Raw genomic sequence first — 23,630 nt, forward strand, 5'->3', positions numbered from 1 at the left:
CACTATGATATATCCATCAAGAACCAAGGAGCATGAATGAATTGATTGATGGCACTTAGGTCTATGACAGGGTGCAGAGTGCCAACTGCCTCTGGGACTAATGAAAGTCTGGATTAAATCCCAAAGAATTTATATTTTGAATGATTTCTACCACCCTTTCTGCTGAAGGTCATTTATATGATGCAGAACAGAAAGTAAATTTCTGCATGTGTATATGCTAACAGGTACGTGTACATGCAAATGATCAACAGCAATGTACATTTCAGCTAGCCAATCTGTTTCATGTATACCATGCCATCAGGTTGGAACACGAGATATAAGAAACTTAAAATGGCATTTTATATACATTATGCAAGTGTATCTGAGTGTATGCCTAGCTAGGCCACTACAAAATACAACAAATGTTACTACTGTAATTTATAGTACAGGTAAAGGTATAAATCTGACACTTGCCATGGTTGGGAACAAAATTTAGAGATTTTCCCATCTGCTTGTTTAGTTTGTCAACTCACTGGATGAATTAAATAAAATCAGCAAGGTGTACAATAAAATCTGTGATAGAATTTCACTAGATTGTTTGAAAATCTGCCAGGCTTTATGGACACCCATCAGACATGACTACCTAGTCACCACATCCACAGTACTGAGTGAGTAATCTGAAATCTGTGTACTGTACATGAAGATAAATAGCTACAAAATTGTTATAAGAAAAGACTCTCTAAGAGTAATTGCTGCTAAAGGTTCTTAGTTTTTACAATTTCAAAAAATGCAAATGTTTATTGAATTAAAGGATTCATTTTGGACCAGAAATACAATTCAGTTTCAAGGGGATTTTGATTCAGTGAGGTTTAAGTCCTGAAATAATTCTGCATAATTTGTAATATAAGTAATAAATGATTTAATTTGTTTATCCATTGAGTGCATTACCAAATGTTGCTGCAACATGATCATACCTCTTCCACCTCTACTCTGCTCACTGTTTTGTCTATATGTCCTTTTCTCTGCTTGTTGCCCTTCTGTTGATAGTTTGGGTCAGCAGACAAAATGGCCTCTCTATGCTGGCGTTTGGTTTGAGTTTTTCTATCCCTGTGTGTAAATACACAAAACGTATTGTTCTGAATCTTCAAACAGAATGATTTTTTTATGTGACCCATGGTTGAGGTCATTAGACTGAAACGTATTCATGTGCCATATTGAATGAGTTCTTCCCCAATGACTCAATTTAAAGCATGCTTTTGTATCTACTATATACCTCATCAATGACTCTTTCAAAATATTGTTATCTTATACACAATTTTAGATCAAATTCAGTTCAGTGCATCCAAAAATCCTGATGCACTCAGATCAGTAAAAACTCCCGAATAATTTCAGTCTCAGTGTGGTGTATCAAAATACAGATTCAACTTCCACAGCAAACATCAACCATGAAAGATTAAACTGGCATGTAATAAATATATAACTTTCACAATAAATCTGATAAGAGAACAATGTAGACATTTATACATTATACAAACTGCATTCTCTACAATAAGTTCAGTGTTTGGATCATAATACAGAGTGCATCAATGACAAAATAATGTATTATTAGTAAATGACACTAATCTAAGTTTGAAAGTCATTATTGACTTTCTTAAGATTAATCAAGTTCACTAGTTTGATCAGCACTGTAAACAATTAGAAGCTTAGTAGAACACCTGCTATTATTTCCCTAAATACAAATCTTGCTATAGTAGTTTTTGTGAATACATTATATATGCAGATTTACCTTGAAAACCAAGCACAAAAAGGCATCCCTGCTGCAGTAACTGCAGTAATTCGCACTCAAGTTCTGATCATGCAATAATCATTGATTTTTAAAGGCTTGTTAGTGCATATGACATTCAATCACCCCAATGTGAAAAACTGGACTTGTGTCTGCAAAACTCATATGCCCCCAATACAGACCCCCAAAATGTCCAAAACTTTAGCAAAATGTGAATTTTTTAAATCATGGCATGAAAATCTAAATCAGATCATCTACATACATACAAACAGATTTACAAAGTTTGATTAAAATCATATACAAAGTAGACTCTAAAGTGGTTAAAAGCTCAACCAATCAGATGCAAGATCAACTGAATAAATATCATACAGACCAAACCATTATGCTTTCCTTCACCAAATTACGCATTACACTAGACTATATGGATTACACCTTGTGACTACATTAAACAATAAATAAAAATAAAGCAATACAAGTTGATTTTGTCATTTTTATTATAATCTCTATAACTCCACTGATAAAGTGAATATTCTTAAAAAGGTGACTGCTTCGTGAGGACAGTGTAAAAGTACTTTCCATATTTGCTATTTATAGCAACAGTATAAGCTAGGTAAGTTGTGAACCAGTCTGAACATTTAAAGCAGACGGAACTTTTCAAACTTCAAAACCTGACCTCATTGCAGATTTCCAGTACATGATCATTCAGTGAAATTTACAAATGTAGAATAGTTAATGAGTGCTAAATATAAATAATTTTTCAGTATATTTGTGTTGCTATTCTGGTTCCAATCCATATGGATTTTGCCCCTTGTCACAAGAATTTTGACCAGATACAGAACCAGGCTAGTAGTAAAATTGTATCTTATTCATATGTGCTGTAATTCAGACGTGTAATATAGAGACTACACTTTTTACACCCAAATTACACTGTTTTGCCACTTATAACAGCAATAATTACACTTATACCTCTCGGGGGATTGGCATGTGTGAAATATGCATGTCTTGCTCATAAAAATAATAAAAATAAATCAACTAACATCTTGACAGCATTAGTCTATTTCTACATTTGATACAAATTAGGTCTGATATAGATTTTGAGTGGTAAAAAGTAATATGCAATGTTGTCACCCATAATGAAACACATTATATCTTTATGATACAAATCTATTTACCAAGCATGATAATAAGAGTACCATATATGGCACATCACACACCAACCCAGTGCTAGATAGTCTTCTACGTAGGTACTAGCACAATATGGTTGACTGGAGTTTACTGACCTATGGGTCCATATGACCTTGAACTCTGATGATGTTATGCAGTCTTGAACTAAACTTAACTATTTTCTTTTCAGAAGTACAATGACCATCAACTATGATCTCCTGAACCTATAGGTTTCTTTATTACCCTAAGTACAAGCCATCCATTAAGACTGGTCAAAGATCTTACTCTAAAATAAGTTATTCTGTAAAACCTATTTGTCTTTGAGCCACAATGACCTTGATTTTTGGATTCCAACATCAATGGGCCTCTTCCATACCCTAAGTGTAAGCTCTCCCAAAACTCTGGTAATTCTGTCTGGTTCATCTCAATATCTGCTCCAGAAACTTCAAAAAGTTCAAAACACAGCTGCTCAGATCATACTTAGAGTACCACGATCAGAGCACAACTCCCCGCTGCTCTGTACCCTACACTGGCTATCCATTTGATCCAGAATCAAACACAAAATTTGTTCTCTGTGCTACGTTTCACTGTCGGACTCTAGTCCAACATACCTATCCGACCTCACCCATGTGTACACACCAGCAAGATACTTACGCTCCTCTTCTGACAATCGTATACTCATTATTTCAAGCATGAAAACAAAGTCATATGGACAGCATTCGTTTGCATACCAGGGCCCAGCAACGTGGAATGAATTGCCCACTGAACTTAAACACAAAAACACTGTGATCACATTCAAGAGGGCTCTCAAAACTCACTTATTTCGACTGCAAGAACAAACTTAAAGACCTAATAATGTTTCCTACCTTAAATATTCTCAGCATGTTTTTTTTAAAATGTTTTCTAATTTCATGGTGTTTGTTTTTGTAATCATACCATTATATGTTTTTTATCTTATAGGTGTTGTCTAATGTTGTAAAGCGCTTAGAGCTTCTAAAGATTAGGTGCTATACAAAGTCCTCATTATTATTATTATTATAGAATTCATTTTAAAACATAAGTTATTATGCAAAACTTATTTTTCTTCTTTCAGTTAAGTGACTTTGACCTCTGACATTTTAACCCTAAAATCAATAGGTTTCTTTCTTACCCAAGTTTAAAGTCAACCACAAATTTTGGTGAAGGCGCATGGTTGATAACAAAATCTTATGTGCAGTATGGCACAATGACACCTTACTCATATCAGCCTATATTCAAAAATATGGCTTTTAGAGTGTTAACAAAGCTCAACCATCATGTATATGATCACCTCATTAATATTCATTGATCTCGGTCATTACTGAACCCATCCAAGATCTGAAAAATATAGCACATACTCCAAGTTTGATCAAAACTGGATCAGAATTATGGTTCAGTGAGTTCAGCTAATCGTGTACAAAACCATCTCATCACTATGCATGGATTTTCCTCATTATTTGACTTATCTAAGATCTTAACAATATAAGACCAAATTCCAAGTCGGATCAAAATCAAAACCAGAAATATAGCCTAAAGGGCAAAACAATCTCAGCCTATCAGATACAAGATCCTCTCATAAATATGCATGCCTTGCGCTCATTAATCAACACTTTTGACAGGTTGATAATACTACTGCAAGTTTTATCAAAACTGGATCAGATATATGGCTCGAGATTGGTAACAAGCTCAGCCAATCAGATCCAAGATCACCTCATTAATGTGCAAATATCTCATTTTTGAACTTGCCCAAGATCCCAATGATATAAATTCCCATTCAAAGTTTTATCAAAATTATATAAAAAGACATGGTCTCCAGAGTGGTAACAATAATAATGGACAGAAGACAGACAGCTACGCACAGCAAATGCAAGGCAATACCATAAAAATTAAAAAATGCATGTTTTGACAGAGTTAAGGATCAAAGAAATCTAAATCATTAAAAATAAATGTATAGGTTGGTGTGCATTTTCTTGCAAAACTTTGAGCTACATATCTATCCCCAAGGATCATTACAGTGACAATCAGAGTGCTGTAGTTGCCATACTGGATATCAGACTAGCACCATTTTCATTTAGGATATCTTTTCAAGTAGATATTAGACATCATATCAATATAAACATTATTTGAGTAGTGACAGCAAGACTGTTAAGATGGCCATCATGGCAGCCATATTAGATGTACGACTGGCATCATTTTCTTTAGGACCAGCAATGTATTATAAGAAATCTGTTAGTGAAAAAACCCATGTTGATGTAACCAACCATTTGAGAGGAATATAAATAACAATATTTTCAAGATGACTGTCATGGTGGACATACTGAGGAAAAGTTTGCATTATTTTCATTAATGACTACCTAGTCACCACAAGAACTCTTCTGATTAAGACCCGATATATATTTATGAGAGACTTTGAAGATGGCCATGATCTATTTATTTCAAGTCCAAATCAATGTTTAGTTTTTGTTTTATTTACTCCATTTATTTATTTTTATCACCTGAAAACAGATTTTTGGATCACAGTCATGAAGAAAAAGAAGCTTGAGGATGCAACTGAGGAATACATCTAAAGTCCAAGTCAGAGACTTTGCCATGAGTGAAAATAACTTTGGAGGATTACTGAAGAACGTTCAGCAACCTTACAATCTCAGCAACAGGAAAAATATAGCTGGAACTTCTTTGCAGACTGAGCACAGTTGTCTTGTCATTACAATATTTTAACGCTGATGGAGAGGACAATCCCCATTCTTTGCAAAATGCAATGTGATTCAGAATTAAATCTTGACCAGAGAGCTATTGACAGCCTATTAAGTGTAAAACTTAATAATCACAGTGAATGTAAACAGTGGTCACCAGACAGTGATCAAGTTAAGGAAACTCAAAATGCTATTTTATGCTATTATAAAACATCTTTGCAATGAAATACAAGATAAACAACTCTTCATTGACAATACAGTGACTCGTATTAATTATTATTTTAACATTGCCATCTAAATATGATTTATATTCAAAACTTGCTTTATAAAACTATGAAGTGAAATGCCATCAGAATCTAAATATGATTTTTGTTCAAAATGTATTGCTTTATTATACTATGAAGTGAAACATTGTGGCAAAATAATGCACTTATTTTGTTTTCAATCCCTTTGAAGAACGAATAATATATGCTGATAAAAAAATACTGGTTTAAAGGTCAACCTACTTATCAAAATTTGAAAATCTACTGGATTGAGATTCTGGTTCTGTCACATATATGAAGAAGTCTTTCAGGGAAAAGATCAAGTTGATATGACTATCCCTTCAGGAGGAGTTGCAATAACAAGGGTTTCAAGATGGCCACTGTCATGGCCATAATGGATGTCAATTCAAAATCATTTTTATTTAGGACCATCTAGACAACATATGAAGTCTTCTAGTGAAACCCCAAGTCCATATGACATTCTGTTCAGGATGAGTAGCAATAACAACATTTTCAACATGACTGCTGTGGTGACCATATTGGTTGTCTGAACAGCACCATTTTCATTTAGGACCAACTAAACCATGAGATGGATGTGCAGATAATGGTACATGACAATCTTTCAAGTAGTTTAGGATGAATAGTGATAACAAACCTGTGTCAACGGATGCATGGACAATGGATGACAGGTCATTCCATGAGCTCTCCTAGTCCATGATCAGCTGAGCTAAAAAAGGACACTATTTCCTGTTTTAACAAGAGAAGGTAGTAACCTGATAAGAAACAAATTAATGTTGCACTTGTATTACTACTTCTTTTTTATGCAAGGCCATGAATTACTGGATTCCCTGTGGGGAAATCATTTTGATGATTCACTGCCCATCAATAGACACCAATAACATTATGACCAAGAAATTTAAAGTAATTTTTAGATGCCTGCATGGTCAAGCAGTAATTATGGCTGACAGATGAACCCAGTTCAAATCCAACAAGCCTGATTTTGCCTTGTGAAAGTCACAGTCTTCAAGTAACCCTGGAGTGACAGCCAGTAGTATAGATCAGACATCAGTAATTACCTTGGTTAATCACTACTGGTGGGGCATCACAAAAAATGCTTGCAGCATACCCACCTAATTCCTATTCTCTTACACACGTATAGAACACAGTTAACCTGCTGAGGGTAACATATCACAATACACAATGTATAGCCATCAATATTGAAAGTCACTATTGAATTAATATATTTATTCTTTCTTTCAACTACACTGATTGGAAAGGGTCTTCTGAGCGGGCTAGGATGTATATAAGCCAAACGAATGAATCATGATCATATAAATACTTAAATCCTGTTATCATAAAATATAAAGCTCAGTGATCTTCTTTTGGTTTTAAGGGCACTATAGCACAGAGATGCATCCAATTATCCAGTTTGATGATTAACAAATGAACAGCACCCATGAATTATTGACACAAAATTTGAATAAAGTCAATGAATATGAAACATGGGTCAGAGTGTCCTCTTTTGGCCAAAAGGATGACTTGTCAAGATACACTCATTCACCAAGTTTCATGATTGCAGGTAGGATGCTATGCATATAACAAGCCCACATTTCATATGGTCATGACCTAAATGCAAACACTTAACCAAAGTAAGAAATGAAATATAGGTCACAAAGACCTCTTTTGTTGTATGAGTGTGTTGGTAACAGAGGTGCAATTCTTCATCAATTTCTCAATTCTAGCATGAACATTAACTGAGAAATGAACACCAAACACAAAATTTAACCTATGTCGTTGAAGTGGCTGCTGAAATAAGGGTGCTGTGCTAAAAAAGATGCATCATCAATTTTCATGATTCTATATAGGATAGTAATGCAGAGAGCATAGCAAAAACTTGCACTGTCCTGAAGAAAATGCAAACACTTCAACTAAGCCAATAAAGTGTGAAATGTAGGTCAGTTACCTTTCTGGTATCACTGTGGTGCTAAGAGAGATTACACAATTATGTAATTTAATTATTACTGTTAAACAGTTAGAAAATCATCAAACTGAACCCAAGTAAGTGAAATGTGAAAGATAAAAGACCAACTTTTTTGAGGATGTACTACTCATCAAAATGCATCTTCTCACCATGTTTTATGATTATACAGCAGATAAAACACCAATGTGGTTAAAAGCTAAATACAATAACTTGCAGACCTTTAAGATCATATATTCCTCCTATTAAATACACAAAGAAAAGGGTATGTGATTATTACAAATATTTAACTGCACAAGCATTTTTCATTTCAATTATTTAATAAAAGACAGAGGTCACAACATCATTTTATGTCAAAGCTCCACCAGATTGCTTGGCATTACAAAACATGTAAATAACAAGCAATGTAACATTGATTACATCAAAATTCAATGATTACATCATTACAGGCTGCACAGTATAAAGTGACTTTAAAAAAATTGACTGTCTTAAAATTATTTATGAAAATTTATCAAACTAAAATTGTGTCTCAGTATACGGGCAGAAAACAAATACCGTATTTTCCCGCATATATCCCGCAGACGCAGATAATCCGCACCCTCATATAGCCCGCGGGTTTTGGGGTTTTGTGTAAAAAATCGTTGGCATAACCCGCACCTTTGTATAACCCGCAACCATAGATTGATGAACTTTTTTGTGTATGTTCACATGGTCTACCATTACTGTTTTTAGAAGGACCGAATTCGTCAATGTTCACACGTGGATGACGAACGATACTACAACTACTACATTTTCACTCACCCGCCCAACATGCAAATTTGTATTTACGCTATCAAGTCAGTCGGCCCCGGTCCATATTCATCCCTCTGCATCAGTTCAAGTTAGTCACCCTGCCTCCACTATATTCCGGCCGGCAGCCGGCAGATTTGAATTTTGAAGCCAGGTACTTGTGAGCCGGATATGTTATGGTGTGAGGTCCTGAGGCTGAATGCCACAATTGTCAATTTCGAATGTAGCTCGCATGACGTCAATTAACTACCGGTATTCAGGCTCGGTACACAATGCTTGTGCACATAGGATGTCTATAGGGGCTGTGCCTCAACTACAGGCTACATAAACGCGGACATTTCTAAATAATCTTGTATTCTTTTTAATTGCAGATTCGAGTTTAAATAATTTCTTTCTGTTTAATTTAAAAAATGCCGAAATGAAAGCTAACTGCCATTGCGTATGCTGAAGTGCTTGGCAATAGAGCCACAGGCAGAAAATTTGATATTGATGAGAGTGTAATCCGAGGTTGGAGAAAAGAAAAAGGAATGTTGGAGAAGATGAATCCACGAAAACGTGCTCGTCGCGGACCTAAAGCAAAATGGCCTCACCTTGAAGCTGACCTGAAGCAGTGGATCGTGGCCCAGCGGGAAAACAACCGACCAGTCTCGACAGTTGCCATCAAACTGAAGGCCAAACTCATGGCGGCAGAGAAGCACATTGATGATTTTAAAGGAGGATTGCATTGGGTATATAAATTTATGAAAAGGAACCAATTGTCAGTCAGAACACGAACGACCGTCGGCCAACGTCTACCTGAGAATTGGGAGAAGAAGATGGATGATTTTCGTGAATTCGTCGCCAGGGAAATTCAGAAGCTTGACCTTCCCCATTCTGCCATTATTAATATGGACGAAGTACGTGTAAAATATTTGTGATATAGCCCGCACCCTTATATAACCCGCACCCCCCCCCCCGCGGGGTTTGTAAAATCTGGTATAACCCGCTGGATATATGTGGGAAAATACGGTACCTATTTTTTGCCTGTATGTGAATATTCAATAATTAGCTAGTTTACTTCAGTACAAAAGCATCCAGAGAACATAGATACCACTGTATGCTTCGTTCAACTGTAACAGTGTCATTAACTGCATTTTATATTCTTACTTTTTTATACAGAAGAGTGAAAATTCAAAGGCACTTAAGTTTTCTTAATATCAAAGCTCAATAAATTGACTGATTAAAAACCTTTATGACTTTTAAAAGCTAATGAGTTGATATACTGGACAGAAAATGTTAACACTATGTGTCCTTTAATATAATTTGGAAGGCACAAAAAAATCAGCCCTACAAAACATGGATATTACCGAAAGTACTGTTCCATCCCTTGTACCAGTGCAGTGACAGACTTGTCTGGGTGGCGCAACTTGATCATTTGGAAATATTCCCGTAGACTTGGACCAACACCATCCCCTCTACCCTGTTGCTTCTGCATATAAATAGGCAAGATTATATAACTATCATCAGAACACATTAAATGGGTGTATGAAATTGTTTTGTTCTGCAACTTGTATCGCGACTTAAAACAATGTTTGTAAAAGTCTATATGCCAAATCCTCAAGGCAAAGTCAAATGTAAATTAACTGTCAAGTGAAATGGAACTGCACTGAGAAATATAACCTATTGATCCCAGACACTACCATGAGATCTAGATCATATGATTTTACAAAATATATGAGAAGGCTGAGAGAGGAAGAGAAATCAGATTATTTGATCAGGAATATGAACAAAACATGGTGTGTTTTGATCTGGATTCAAAGCAGAAGACCAATAGGGTCAAGAAAAAAGAGGTACGGCTTAGAAATACTGACACTGACAAGCACCATTATTATTAGGGTCAAATGAATTCTTGGAATTATTAATAAATTATGCGTGATTTATTACAATTAATTCCGTTTTTTATTTTTCCAATCAGTATAAAATTCTTTCTGTTGAAAAATGGTTTAGCAAATCTCATGAGATGGATTATTATTGAAGTTACATATGAACCGTGAGTAGAGCGATAATTCGGGTCCAAAAAATTGGATCATGTCAATAGCAGAGTCGCGTTAATGCAGGGTTTTACAGTATTTTACTTTTTACTGAAAACAACTCATTGGCACATATATATGTGTATTCATGTCTAATGTATATGATGAACAGGGTATCAACACTGTTTACTATCGTGCCATCGTGGCACACAGTTCATCCATAATGCATGTAATTCCATTGAAAAACTGCTCACAGATTTACAATACTTTTTGTCCCTGATCATTGTGTCTGAATTCAACGTCTAATATATAGCATGAACACTGCATACTTGCCGTCTGATATCATATCGTCGGGGCTTGCAATTAATCCATAATGCATGTAATTCCATTGCAAAAATTACATACACATTTTAACTATTCAATAATTTTGTCACAGATCACAGATCATTATGTGTCTGAATTCAATGGGAAAAATTAACAGCAAAATTAGGTTAAGAAAGACGAAGCATGCGTACGGTTCATTACATTCCAGGGTATATGAACGTTGTCTCTACAAATTTCATACTGGTAAAATTTTCTCATATGCGTTTCTGTGTACATTTATCCATTGTAAATTTCTAATAATTATTTCTTGTATGCCTATTCATTTGAACGACTACAGCAAAAATAATTAACAATCAACACATGCTTTCAGCATGCATATAAATTTTACTTCATATTTCGTGAACAGTGAAAGAAACATGTGAAAACTACTATACTAATTATTGCACAAAGTGTAGAGAACGACTTGTGTTTGTGAACTTGCTTTTCCATAACGGTAAAATATTTTTATAAAAAATAGGAAATTAATAACAAGTTCATAAGCAAACACCATACACATGTAAAACCCGAGAACTAAGTGCAGTAGGCCTGCAATGGTAACGAGCCACTTTTATAAAAAAATTTAAGCTGAACGCATGTACAATTTCATATCCTTTCAATTTCCAGCTAATAAAGCAGACATTATTTACTGGTCAAATGATTGTGTCTAATAACACAACCAAGCCCAGCAAACATGTTGGTGGCTTTTGGTTTTTTTTTATGTTTATTAAATTGTAAGAATCTTTTATCAACCAGTCTGCTGCTTGGTTGTGTATGCAGTCAAAGAAGAAACACATGTTGGCTATTGTTTGAGCAATGATTGCATACAGAATTAATTGAAGACAATCACAAAGATGACTTACTGGCTTTACTCATGGATCAGTAATAAGTAACATTTCCAATAATGTTTATTTTGGCATAACACTTCAAGAACCTGGTGAAATTGTTAAATTTCAGAAGTTATGCCATGATTCTATTATATTAAAACTCTTCCCCAAAATGATAATAAACATTTTACACACTATTTCACGTACTTTGAACAAAAATATTTTTTAATGTGCAAATGAATATACAAAATTTCGGGAGCCACGCCACAACCATGTTATATCCATATTCGTGTTATCGTGGGACTCCCTATGGCGGGGTCACACTGTATGTACATATATGTGTATATATTAACACACACACACATATTTCTATATATGTACATTTTGCATCTATATACATACATGCATAGGACTATATATTTCTATGTTAATGTGTATATTTCTAAATATTTACATTTATATAAATAATTCTATATACACCGCTCCCTCGATAACTAACGCCCGGATAACTCGCGATCCCACTTATAACGCGGTGTCCGTCTTGGCTCCCGATTTTTTTCCAGAGAAAATGTACTTAAAATATCTTTAAAAATATGCTGAACATGAACAAATTATGATAAGAATTGATAAATTAAACCTTGATACATTGCTCGTTTTATCATCGAAAATGGTGATTAATGCCCGTAAAAATATAATCCATATTTTGAAATTTGCAAGTTCTAAAGAAGAATTAATTTCAGAGATCTCGAAAGCGCTTAATTACGCGTATTTGGACGCCAATTTTTGATCTGGGACGCAGAAAATCAATGAGGCGGGAGTCCTCCGTATGCATGTAATAGGTGCGCGGGAAAATTCAAAGATTTGCTGGTCCTGTTTCAGCCACCTGCTTTGTGGGGAAAATGTGTTGATCAGTTAACTGTGCTGATATTTACAATGACAGAATTCAGTGACTGAAAGACTCTTTGATGTACTGTGGCCATTTTATAAGAGTACATTAAAAAAAAAAAAAGAACATGATGCAACAGCTTGGCGGCTACTTCAAAGGCTTTGACTAGCGGCCGAGTGAGAAAATGTACTGACATTTAGTGATTGACTTCAGAGGCTGAAAGACCCAGTTTTAAAATCCTAGCGAGACCTCTGTTTAAAGATATCATATATTATGTAAGTTTTTATGATAAATAGTTGTCAGTATACTGTAAATAAACAGTCTGGTGAAATAGCGATCAATGAAAACTTCTGGTAAATGCTAACAGGTGGCAACAGAGAATGAAATAAACACCAATTAAACGTCTTCCTGTGTGAAAGTCACGTTCTAATCCTTTAATTCTGTTTCAGTGTAAACATTATAATCACAACATATTATGTTCACTGAAAACATGAAAAGAGTCAATCGACCGTCACATCGAAACCCGTGAGTACTTCTGTGAGAACCTAATTACATGTACATGCCGGCTTTGTTTCGATCAACAACTTGGGGAAGTGTTTGTTGCATTAAAAAAAAAATTGATTACAAGAGACCTCGGGTGCTGGATTAAGGGTCTTGGAGCTGCCTTTGACGTAAAGCAAAACGGTAACAGAGACAACGACAATGATAGTGACTTCGAATGTTTCAGTGAAACTGATGTCATTAATGCCGAGGCTGTTTGGGAGAAATTCGTACAGACTCATGGTCCTGAGATGGGCGTTTCTCTTGATGATATGGAGGAGTGGATTTGTGCTGACAATGAGTGCCCCACAGCCGAATACATGTCAGATGAAACTATAATTATTTCTATAGCGAACAAATTTGCAGCAGAAGACGATTCTAACTGGAGTAACACAAGTGTTGAAAGTGATGCAGATGCAGATGTTGCACCCCCCACCCCTCTGCACAGGAAGCAATCAAATATTTTGATATTGCCATAAGGTGGCTGGAGACCCAAAATGTTGACTACGTAAAGCTCATGCAGTTGAGAAATCTGAGGGATTTTGCTCTGCGGCAGAGAAACCAAGGCGTAACACACACACAAAAAATAACTGATTTTTTCAAAAAGTGAATTGATATTTGTCAAGCGTGGCACAAACGGCAAGTATTAACTTGTTCTAATTTACGTTGTTTTAAATTTGTAGACCAATTAAATACGTCTGTACTGATTAACCCTTGTTTTTTTGTTTTTCATTTTACTTCTATCACATTCAAAAATATTTATCTATCGTTTCTCGAAAAGAGTCGATCTTTTGTATATAAAAAAAACATCTAATTTGGATCAAACAATAAAACTAGAATGTATCCAATTCAACATAAAAATTAGTGACATAGTACACAATGTGTGAAGTGGTACACATGTTAAGCGAACGGAAACCATGTGGAATAATATTTTCGATGATCGCCTCAATATACTGTAATTTATCCTGAAATTAATGTTGTCCTATGAGGAAATAATAAAGTACACCGTTATGAAGAGATATTTATTAACATTTAATCTCAGAACGATTATAAAGTGAGTATTCAACAGTATAATCTGCCTACCCCCCCACTTATTTCTCCGTTATGTCATCAATCACTTTATTGGTTTTGGGCTTATTTTATAGGTCCCTGGATAACTCGCGCCTCACTTATAGTGCAGTCGATGCTTCTGGACCCAGATGTGCGCAAGTTATCGAGGGAGTGGTGTATGTACATGTTTGTCCCCGATTTAAAAAAAAAGATGGCAGGAAGTTATATTTCCAGACTGATGTTCGCAATGATTTAATCCCTTCTGTAGACCTCTTACAATGAATCTTGCCTAGACTGTCCTGAGTTTCTTGGACAGTAATTTACTGAGGAATCATTAGAATATGGTATCAGCAAGACCTCCTGTCATCAGTGTCACACCTACGATTCTGTGGGAAATAGACAGCATCCCTCTAACTCCAACTCTGCAGGACACACCAAATTTCCAACAGACAAAGAAAGTACCACAAGAGAATTTAAATTCTGGACTTCTTTTGTTAATTGGTATACAAAACTCAAAAGCTACATTTACTTTAAGCTAATTTCACATTTCAATTTGTATTGGAATTAGGTAATAGTAAACATCTAATTCTGAGTAAAATATATGCTTCACACTAATTGGGTTTTGTTTTTGATTGGTCACTGATAAGATGTTTCATGGAGGACATTGGGTTTTTGTTTCTGCTGGTTTTAATGCCAATCAAACAAAATATATCATGCAGAGGAATTGGGAAGTAAGCCTTTCCCAAGGACACAATGAGGCAGCTAACCTGGACTGACCCAGACTGGTATCAAACCCGTGACAAGGTTTATGAGTCTGATGCTCTACCAATTATATTTTGAAAACTGATAACACTTGATATTTTTCTAACATTTCATCATTATATCTATAACCTACTTTGTCATCTTCATTCAACTATCTTCCTCTGGGGATGCTTACATTATTGCATTAGACCATTCAGCTACCTGGGGCTCCATATGCATGCAAGTATGTATAGTCAAAAACATGAACCCACCAGTTTAAAGTTGTTAACCATCTCCACAAAATCAGGGGTAGGAATAAGAGCCAGAATATCACCCTCCTCCACTTCACTGGTTGTACTCTCCACCTGTACAGGAATATTTAAGTTACAAATAATACTAAATTTTAAATAAAACTGAGAGTTTCCATCTGCATCTGTATCTCCCCCACCCCACCCATATCTAACTTGTGTAAACTTAAATGAAAAACTTATTTTATGAAGACGTCATCACTGCTAATAAAGTTACCCTGATATAACACCATAACAATTCAAGTGGGACAAAAAAATTGCATTCAGGGACTATTTTGATGTTAATGTGAATTGTGTTTAATTTCAAATGTTCTGTTTAGACATTATTTGCTGTCCATAAGAACCCCTATAATATTCTTGACATCACTAGATCCATCTGTGAACAATGCATATTTAAGAAGACTGGTTGACAAAATGCCACAGCATACTTCCAAGTTAATGTTACTAGGGTGCATAGCCTGATAGTGAGGTCTATGTTGGAACAACGTAAACATGTGCTTTTCTCTTTAAGTGCAATTAGCGTGGCTAAAATGAGAGAATCTTGATAGTTTCCAAGCAATGAGCCAAAGTCAAATCTTTCCAAAAAATGCATATCTGCAGATAATGTGCATACATCTGTAAGTATAAACACCAAATTTGTACGCAAGAATTTGGAGACTTTTGTTTTGTCAAAGGCCAACAAACTTCTAGTGATCTTCTGTAAGAATTGCTGTCAGTATCATTATCTTCCACTTCAATGGGCTCCCCACTTCTTCAGTGTTTCTCACAAACTGAATCAGTATCCTCAACAACTTAGCATTTTGTACTCACAGCCAATATTAGTTCTCAAACTGGATCAAAAAAATTTCCAGTACAAAGCACCTTACATAAATGATTAATCTCATGACAGAAGAGCTAGCATGGGCACAGCTGTACTGGACCTCTATTCCATAATTATGGAAACTGATAAAGATAACTGAATGTTCAGGAAAGTGAAAAGAAAAATCTGATCTGATCCAGATAATAAAAGATATCGTAAGTTACACATCTAATTTGTCTGTCCTGTTATGCGAGTTACAAGTAAATGACAGCTGTGATTTGACAAGAAATATTTTGAAAAGAAAACTGGCAGTTATCTTCCAACTGTTATTTCATTGAAGAAAGGATACTAGATAACTGATCAATAACTAGAATTATCCATAACTTATTTTATGTGAAAATGAAACATTTAAAATTTGGGTGTTTTGTCACATAGGATTGACTGAAGAGCATATTTTATGCCTTTTTTTTTTCTTCAAGCAGACACTTCAGTTTTTAATTTTGAAACTGTATATTGGGAAAGACATTGTGACTCCATTTTCAAAGCCAAGGATTCACTTATAATCTTAAAAGTCATGCAAGGCAAATGCACACAGTACCTCCATCTCCTGAGACAGGCTGCCCTCAGTAATTTGCCTTGTCCAAAGAATTGTACAGGGTACAGACTGGCTCTCTGTTATACACCTCACACCCAGGTCCTCACAGCTCTTGAAAATCACAGCACCTAGTCCACATGTGTTCAAAATATTGGGATCTATGTGGACACTTATGTACTGCAGAAAATAGAAATAGTTTTTAGTTAATGCAAAGATATATCTTCAGCAAGTAATTTTATGTATCCTTTTACCATCCATTTAAGCAAATTTATGTAATATGGTAACATGTACCTAATTGGCTTAATTTAGAAAAATACAGCATTTGCTTTCTCAATCCATAAAAATGTACACAAAACAATATGCTATGAGAAAGTACCATGAATGTCTTTCACAGTATTTTCATTAATGTGAAATACATTTAAACTAGAGTCACAAGCAGATGGGACAATTTAAAGGTAAAATGTACAATAAATTAATATCATGTTTCTAGTTTTACATCTAAATTTTAACCAGATCATTACAATATTTCTGGCACTAGTCACATCTTCTCAAAAAAAGTCCATTGATGGGGCTGATTCACTACTGGCCAAAAAGAATGTCCATAATATCAAGTTTAGAATCTTTTTATCATTTTTGCTGCTGTGTGTTGAAACCATTTCTGCTTTCAGGAAAAGCAAGATTTTCAAATTAGCTGCTGTGGTGGACATGTCAGATAGGCACCATTTTCATACAGAACCAAGTAGACACCACTTCAGTCTAAATGAAACCCCAATGTCAATGTTACCATCCATTATGAGGCAGAAGTGACAACAAGATTTTCAAATACAAAAATCATGGCAGTCAGACTGGATGGAGGACTTTCACAATGTTCAATCTGACCACTGTGGCAGCCATATTAGACATCAGATCAGCACCATTTTCGTTTGGGTTCAACAAACAGTATGGGCTAACTGTGTGTGTGTAAAGTTTATTGGCAATTCTCCAAGTATGTACTAGGACAAGTGATAACAAACTTGTTTTAAGTGATGGATGGACAATGGACAATCACTGACCAGTAGAGCCAAAAATAGCTCATAATTGATATAAAAAATACAAAAAGTGATACACAGTCAATTCATGATGCATGTGCATCTTTCTTGATGTAGGATACAGTGGCATATAGTTAATTTAATTTTGAAGGGAATAGACACATATTACCTACTGATGAGTTCTTGATGTACAATACACTGGCATATAGTTAATTTAATTTTGAAGGGAATAGACACATATTACCTACTGATGAGTTCTTGATGTAGGATACAGTGGCATATAGTTAATTTAATTTTGAAGGGAATAGACACATATTACCTACTGATGAGTTCTTGATGTACAATACACTGGCATATAGTTAATTTAATTTTGAAGGGAATAGACACATATTACCTACTGATGAGTTCTTGATGTAGGATACAGTGGCATATAGTTAATTTAATTTTGAAGGGAATAGACACATATTACCTACTGATGAGTTCTTAATGTACAATACAATGGCATGTAGCAAGTTTAACTTTAAATGAAATAGACATGTATTTACCTAGACAAGTTCAACAGATTTTAGTAAGGAATTTAAATTCTTTAAACATTAATCAATAAAAATATTGAATGCATCTGTGTAATGCATAGCACAAAAAAATTCAACCCTAGGCATATGCATTTTACAAACATACCTTAGACTTTGTAATGCATAGCACAAATAATTCTACCTAAGGCATATGCAGTTTACAAATATACCTCAGACTTTGTAATGCATAGCACAAATAATTCTACCCAAGGCATATCCAGTATAAAACAATACCTTAGACTTTGTCATGCAGCACAAATAAATTCTTCACAAGACATAAGCAGTGTACAAAGACTGAAGAAACAATTAATATCCAGTGCACCATTTAATTTGCTCAGTGAAATACCAGGTGAAGGATGTAACAGGCTGAATTCCATCTGCTGATTACCTTTAAGCATGTAGCAAGACTGAATTGTTTTTGAGATTCTTTCTTCAATTTATTGAGTTGTTTCTCAGCTTCTCTGGCCCTCTTGGCTTGTTCTCTCTCTTTACTTTTCTTCTGTACATCATTAAAGAAAGGGAAGATTCAAAATTTCATGGAGAAAATTATGTTCTTGTAGTTTATATATATTTTATACATTACCTAAATATCCAGTTAGAGTTTATTGGCTTCATCTGCATGTAATTCATTATAGCACTGAAACATTTAGGCACTGTGTGTTGGTGTGATTATGGTTAATTATTGCACATTTTGTGGAAATCTTTGTCATTTATAACACAATTAAAGTTATCTAAGCACAAGATTCTGAATAATGTGGGACCACAGGTGTTTCTTTGATAAATTTTAAATTTCACATGAAAAATTGTGTACTATTGGTGTAGCTCTAATTTGGTCACAATATGCAGACTGTGGGATTCCTTTGATGGTCGGTAAGTTTGAAAATCTGTTGTAAGATGCTGTCTAGCAAGCAGTAAACACATTATTTACCAGAATAATGTCATACATTGCTAATAAAGAAACCAAACAACTGAAATGCAGACAAATATATGATCTAATGTAAGATTAATAATGCATACAAACTCTAATTACTTCACTCTTTACAAATGCATGGATAAAGCTGGTAATCTGTCTGCTTATAGTGACAAACACATAAACCAGTCCACCAAACCTGTCATGAAGTGATATCAGCCCATAGTACATTAAACCCAAGCAAGACAGTGATGGGGAAAAAAGAGAAATATGATGAAAATTAATAGCCTTGAACAGTTTTCACTCAACAAAAGGAAAGGTCATGTAAAATCAAAAAATTACTAACACTTTTCATTCACTGTTTATGCTCAGAAGCCATCATATATGTGAACTTTATAAATTCAATGAGACAGTGAGGCAGCTGGCTGGTCAATTAGACACTATTAGGAAGTGGTGACAATTGGTAATATTTATAAGACAAAGCATTTTAAGATACTTAAATATATGTAGTTCCCTTTTAAATCTGGAAAGTTATCACTATTGAAAAAGTCCTGATATATATAGTATATATATTTAACTCCAACATGTATGCATATCAGGGTATGTCAATTTTCTTTCTAGCTCACCAGTCCAGGACCTTACACCACCAAGATCTGCGTAAGCCAAGCATTTATTCAACAACTTTTAAAGTCTGAAATACAACATTAAGTAAATCCCATACATGGGACAGGCAGACCAGCTTAATACTGCAAGCCCTGTTTTATTCATGGTGTGGACGTAAACATCTGTCATCAAAATGTGTTTTGGAAAGGTCATACAATGCAGATGAGCTTACAATCTGTGTTACTCGGATATTTTAGCAATGCACATCCAAAAAAAATAGTATACAAGACACTACTGTAGCATTATATAATTAACAGTACATACAGTCTACTAATCATGAAAACAGTATACGAGATGATACTCTATAATTATATAGTTAAAAGTACACGCATACCATGGACTAATCATGAAAACAGAATATGAGATGCTACTCTGTAATTATATAATTAACAGTATACACATACCATGGACTAATCATGAAAACAGAATATGAGATGCTACTCTATAATTATATAATTAACAGTACACACATACATGTACCATGGACTAATGAAATCAGCATACAAGATGCTACTCTATAATTATATAATTAACAGTACACACACACCATGGACTAATGAAAACAGCATTCAAGATGCTACTCTATAATTATATAATTAACAGTACACACATACCATGGACTAATGAAAACAGCATTCAAGATGCTACTCTATAATTATATAATTAACAGTACACACATACCGTGGACTAATGAAAACAGCATTCAAGATGCTACTCTATAATTATATAATTAACAGTACACACATACTGTGGACTAATGAAAACAGCATACAAGATGATACTCTATAATTATATAATTAACAGTACACACATACCATGGACTAATGAAAACAGCATTCAAGATGCTACTCTATAATTATATAATTAACAGTACACACATACCATGGACTAATGAAAACAGCATACAAGATGCTACTCTATAATTATATAATTAACAGTACACACATACCGTGGACTAATGAAAACAGCATACAAGATGCTACTCTATAATTATATAATTAACAGTACACACATACCGTGGACTAATGAAAACAGCATTCAAGATGCTACTCTATAATTATATAATTAACAGTACACACATACTGTGGACTAATGAAAACAGCATTCAAGATGCTACTTTATAATTATATAATTAACAGTACACACATACCATGGACTAATGAAAACAGCATACAAGATGCTACTCTATAATTATATAATTAACAGCACAAATACTGTGGACTAATCATGCTACATTTTGCTAGTTAAGGATATGACCGCTCTGGTGGACTAGTGGTTAGAGCATCTGCCTTGGATGCAGGAGGTCATGGGTTCGATCCTTGGTAGAGTCATACCAAAGACTTACAAAAATGGTACTAACAGCTGCCTTGCTTGGCACTCAGCATTAAGAGGTTAGTGTTAGGACTGGTCAGCCTGGTGTCAGGATAATACGAGTGAGTGGGACATCATGCTACATGTCTGCAGCATAATGCCCCAGTGCTAAGACATCACTATAAACTGCCACACTGCAGACATCATAGCGATATGACTGAAATTTTTTTTAAAGCTATGCTAAAAATAGAAATCATGCACACACAGAGTTAAGGATATTGTTTAAATCAGTTAAATACTCTGGTGTAATTCTTACCCCTATTATACTGTACTCATCACGTGTAAATTATGCAAACACCTCAGGCACAAATTACTCTCCTTAAAGGGTTAAAGAGAAACTATGCAATATAATATACTGTGTGATCAATGAAAATGAGCTGTAAGGTGCCCATCCCCCACAAAAATATGTTTCTTATTGCACTGGTTTTTAAATTAGGGTAAATAGGAAGTTTTTTTTAATATAACATTTTATATATTATAATGATTAGTATACATAACAAAGCACTTCAAATGCTGGGCAAAACCAGTTCAATTAGATGCACAAATCAATTTCAGGGGCTTTTTTAACCCTGGGGGAAAAAAGTACTAGGGTCAGCTAAGAAAAACAGAGATGGTCAGCTGACTGGAAATACATATTTTTTTTGCTTAATGATTTTGATTGTGTAAAGTACCAATCACTAAGTGAATTCACTGTTGTTATGGCATTTCTAACTACTTTTAATCTATCCATTTATAAATGTATACCACTGCTAGTTGTCTTCTTTCCTCAATTTCTACCGCTGTTCTCTTCTTTCTGCTTCCTTTGATTCTGCCTTCAGTCGATCCTGACCCTTCCTTATTATCACAAGTATTTGATGCATCTTCATCTGTGCATGATGCAGAAACAGAGCATTCTTTGCTTTTAATTGGTTTCCAAGATGCTGTGCCAACAGACTCTGAGTCATTGTTGAGTACATGGTCATCCTCCATTTCTGAACCATCAGAATAAAAATCACTTCTCACTGATTTCTGCCCCCTCATTGCTATCCTTTCTCTTAGACTTGAAATTTTAGGAGTAACTACGTTGTCAGTATCACTAACATCTTCTGAATCATCCGAAAGAACAATCTCTTCGTTGTCAAAATCTGGATTTTTCATGATTTTTTTGTCAGATGAATGTTTAGGTCTCCAACCATTGATACATAAAACTGTTCTTGATTCACTACTAAATGAAGCTGTCGGTTCTTCAGACTTTTTAATTTTAGCAAAAACTGCATGTTCGTTGGTTGAAATTTCTGGTAGATCAAAATCAATGTTTTTGTCACTGCTGATTTCAGATGCACCAGTTTCTGATTGACAGGACTGTCTTTTGCATTGCTTGAAATTTTCCATTCTAGGAGATACTATTTCAGTAGTTAATTCTGGTACATCATTATCATAGTCTGCAACTATGTGCCTGATCCTCTTCTTCCATGTAATTTATGACTCTCAAACTGCAAATGATAAAAGCACGAGTGTTTATCTATAACTTCACAATAGAATATAAAAGTCTATTTTTTCATGCACTAGTTCAAATCTTTAACATCAATAACAAGGCCTGAGGTTGAGGAGTTTTCCTGATTTTAAACCTGTATAATTCAATCATGGAACACTAAGTCTCACCTCATTCAGCATTATAGTCTTGCACAGAGACTAACATTTGCTCTGAAGAAAGCCTGCACTAATGCCAATGTGAGACAACATGTTCCCCATCTCCAATATGTCAGGTGAAATTGTCAGACTTGACCTGTATTATGGATTATTTAAAAATTAGAATTACTAAAAAGTATTTTGCATGATATTACAATCCAGTTTGGGTATGCCAAATAAATTTCTTTGGACTTCACAATAACAAGTTACATTTTTTATGTACTAAAATTTTCTTTTTAATTTTTCCATTGTTTAACTTTATTTCATCTGTGGATTTTATTTTGCTTATAGACTTATATGAATGTATCATGTAACTATTTAGCACTGTACAGGTCATTATCATTATAATGTACCTGCATTACATTGTGAAAGAATAACTGCATTTTGAAGTCATCTATATTGCATTTTACAGCCATCTATATTTAAACACTATCAAGATAAAGGTGTTCATTTAAGCTACCTGAACTATTTAGCATAGTACAGGTAATTATCATTATAATGTATGTGCATAAAAATTAAAGAATAACTGCATACTGAAGTCATCTATATTTAAACACTATCAAGATAAAGGTGTTCTGTATGATGTAGGTGGATTGAAAACATCACAATATCATAATGTGCTTGTGTAATTTTGGT

At 34.6% G+C, this 23,630-nt stretch overlaps 1 protein-coding gene across 1 annotated transcript in view; it reads right to left on the reverse strand.

Moving 5' to 3' along the window:
- Positions 1 to 947: 947 nt before the first annotated feature.
- Positions 948 to 23,630, reverse strand: part of LOC149805964 (uncharacterized) — a 29,386-nt gene continuing 6,703 nt past the window's right edge. Inside the window, exons 2-7 of the mRNA XM_089934962.1 lie at positions 22,071 to 22,798; positions 18,771 to 18,881; positions 16,786 to 16,959; positions 15,353 to 15,445; positions 10,014 to 10,135; positions 948 to 1,086 (exon numbers count right to left, since the gene is read on the reverse strand). Of these exons, the coding sequence (XP_089791088.1) occupies positions 948 to 1,086; positions 10,014 to 10,135; positions 15,353 to 15,445; positions 16,786 to 16,959; positions 18,771 to 18,881; positions 22,071 to 22,697 (1,266 nt within the window). The 5' untranslated portion in view covers positions 22,698 to 22,798. The remainder of the gene's footprint in view (positions 1,087 to 10,013; positions 10,136 to 15,352; positions 15,446 to 16,785; positions 16,960 to 18,770; positions 18,882 to 22,070; positions 22,799 to 23,630) is intronic.

The sequence above is a fragment of the Sinohyriopsis cumingii genome, chromosome 2, assembly GCF_028554795.1.
Source record: "Sinohyriopsis cumingii isolate HCF-2022 chromosome 2, ASM2855479v2, whole genome shotgun sequence".
NCBI classification, from domain to species: Eukaryota; Metazoa; Mollusca; class Bivalvia; order Unionida; family Unionidae; genus Sinohyriopsis; species Sinohyriopsis cumingii.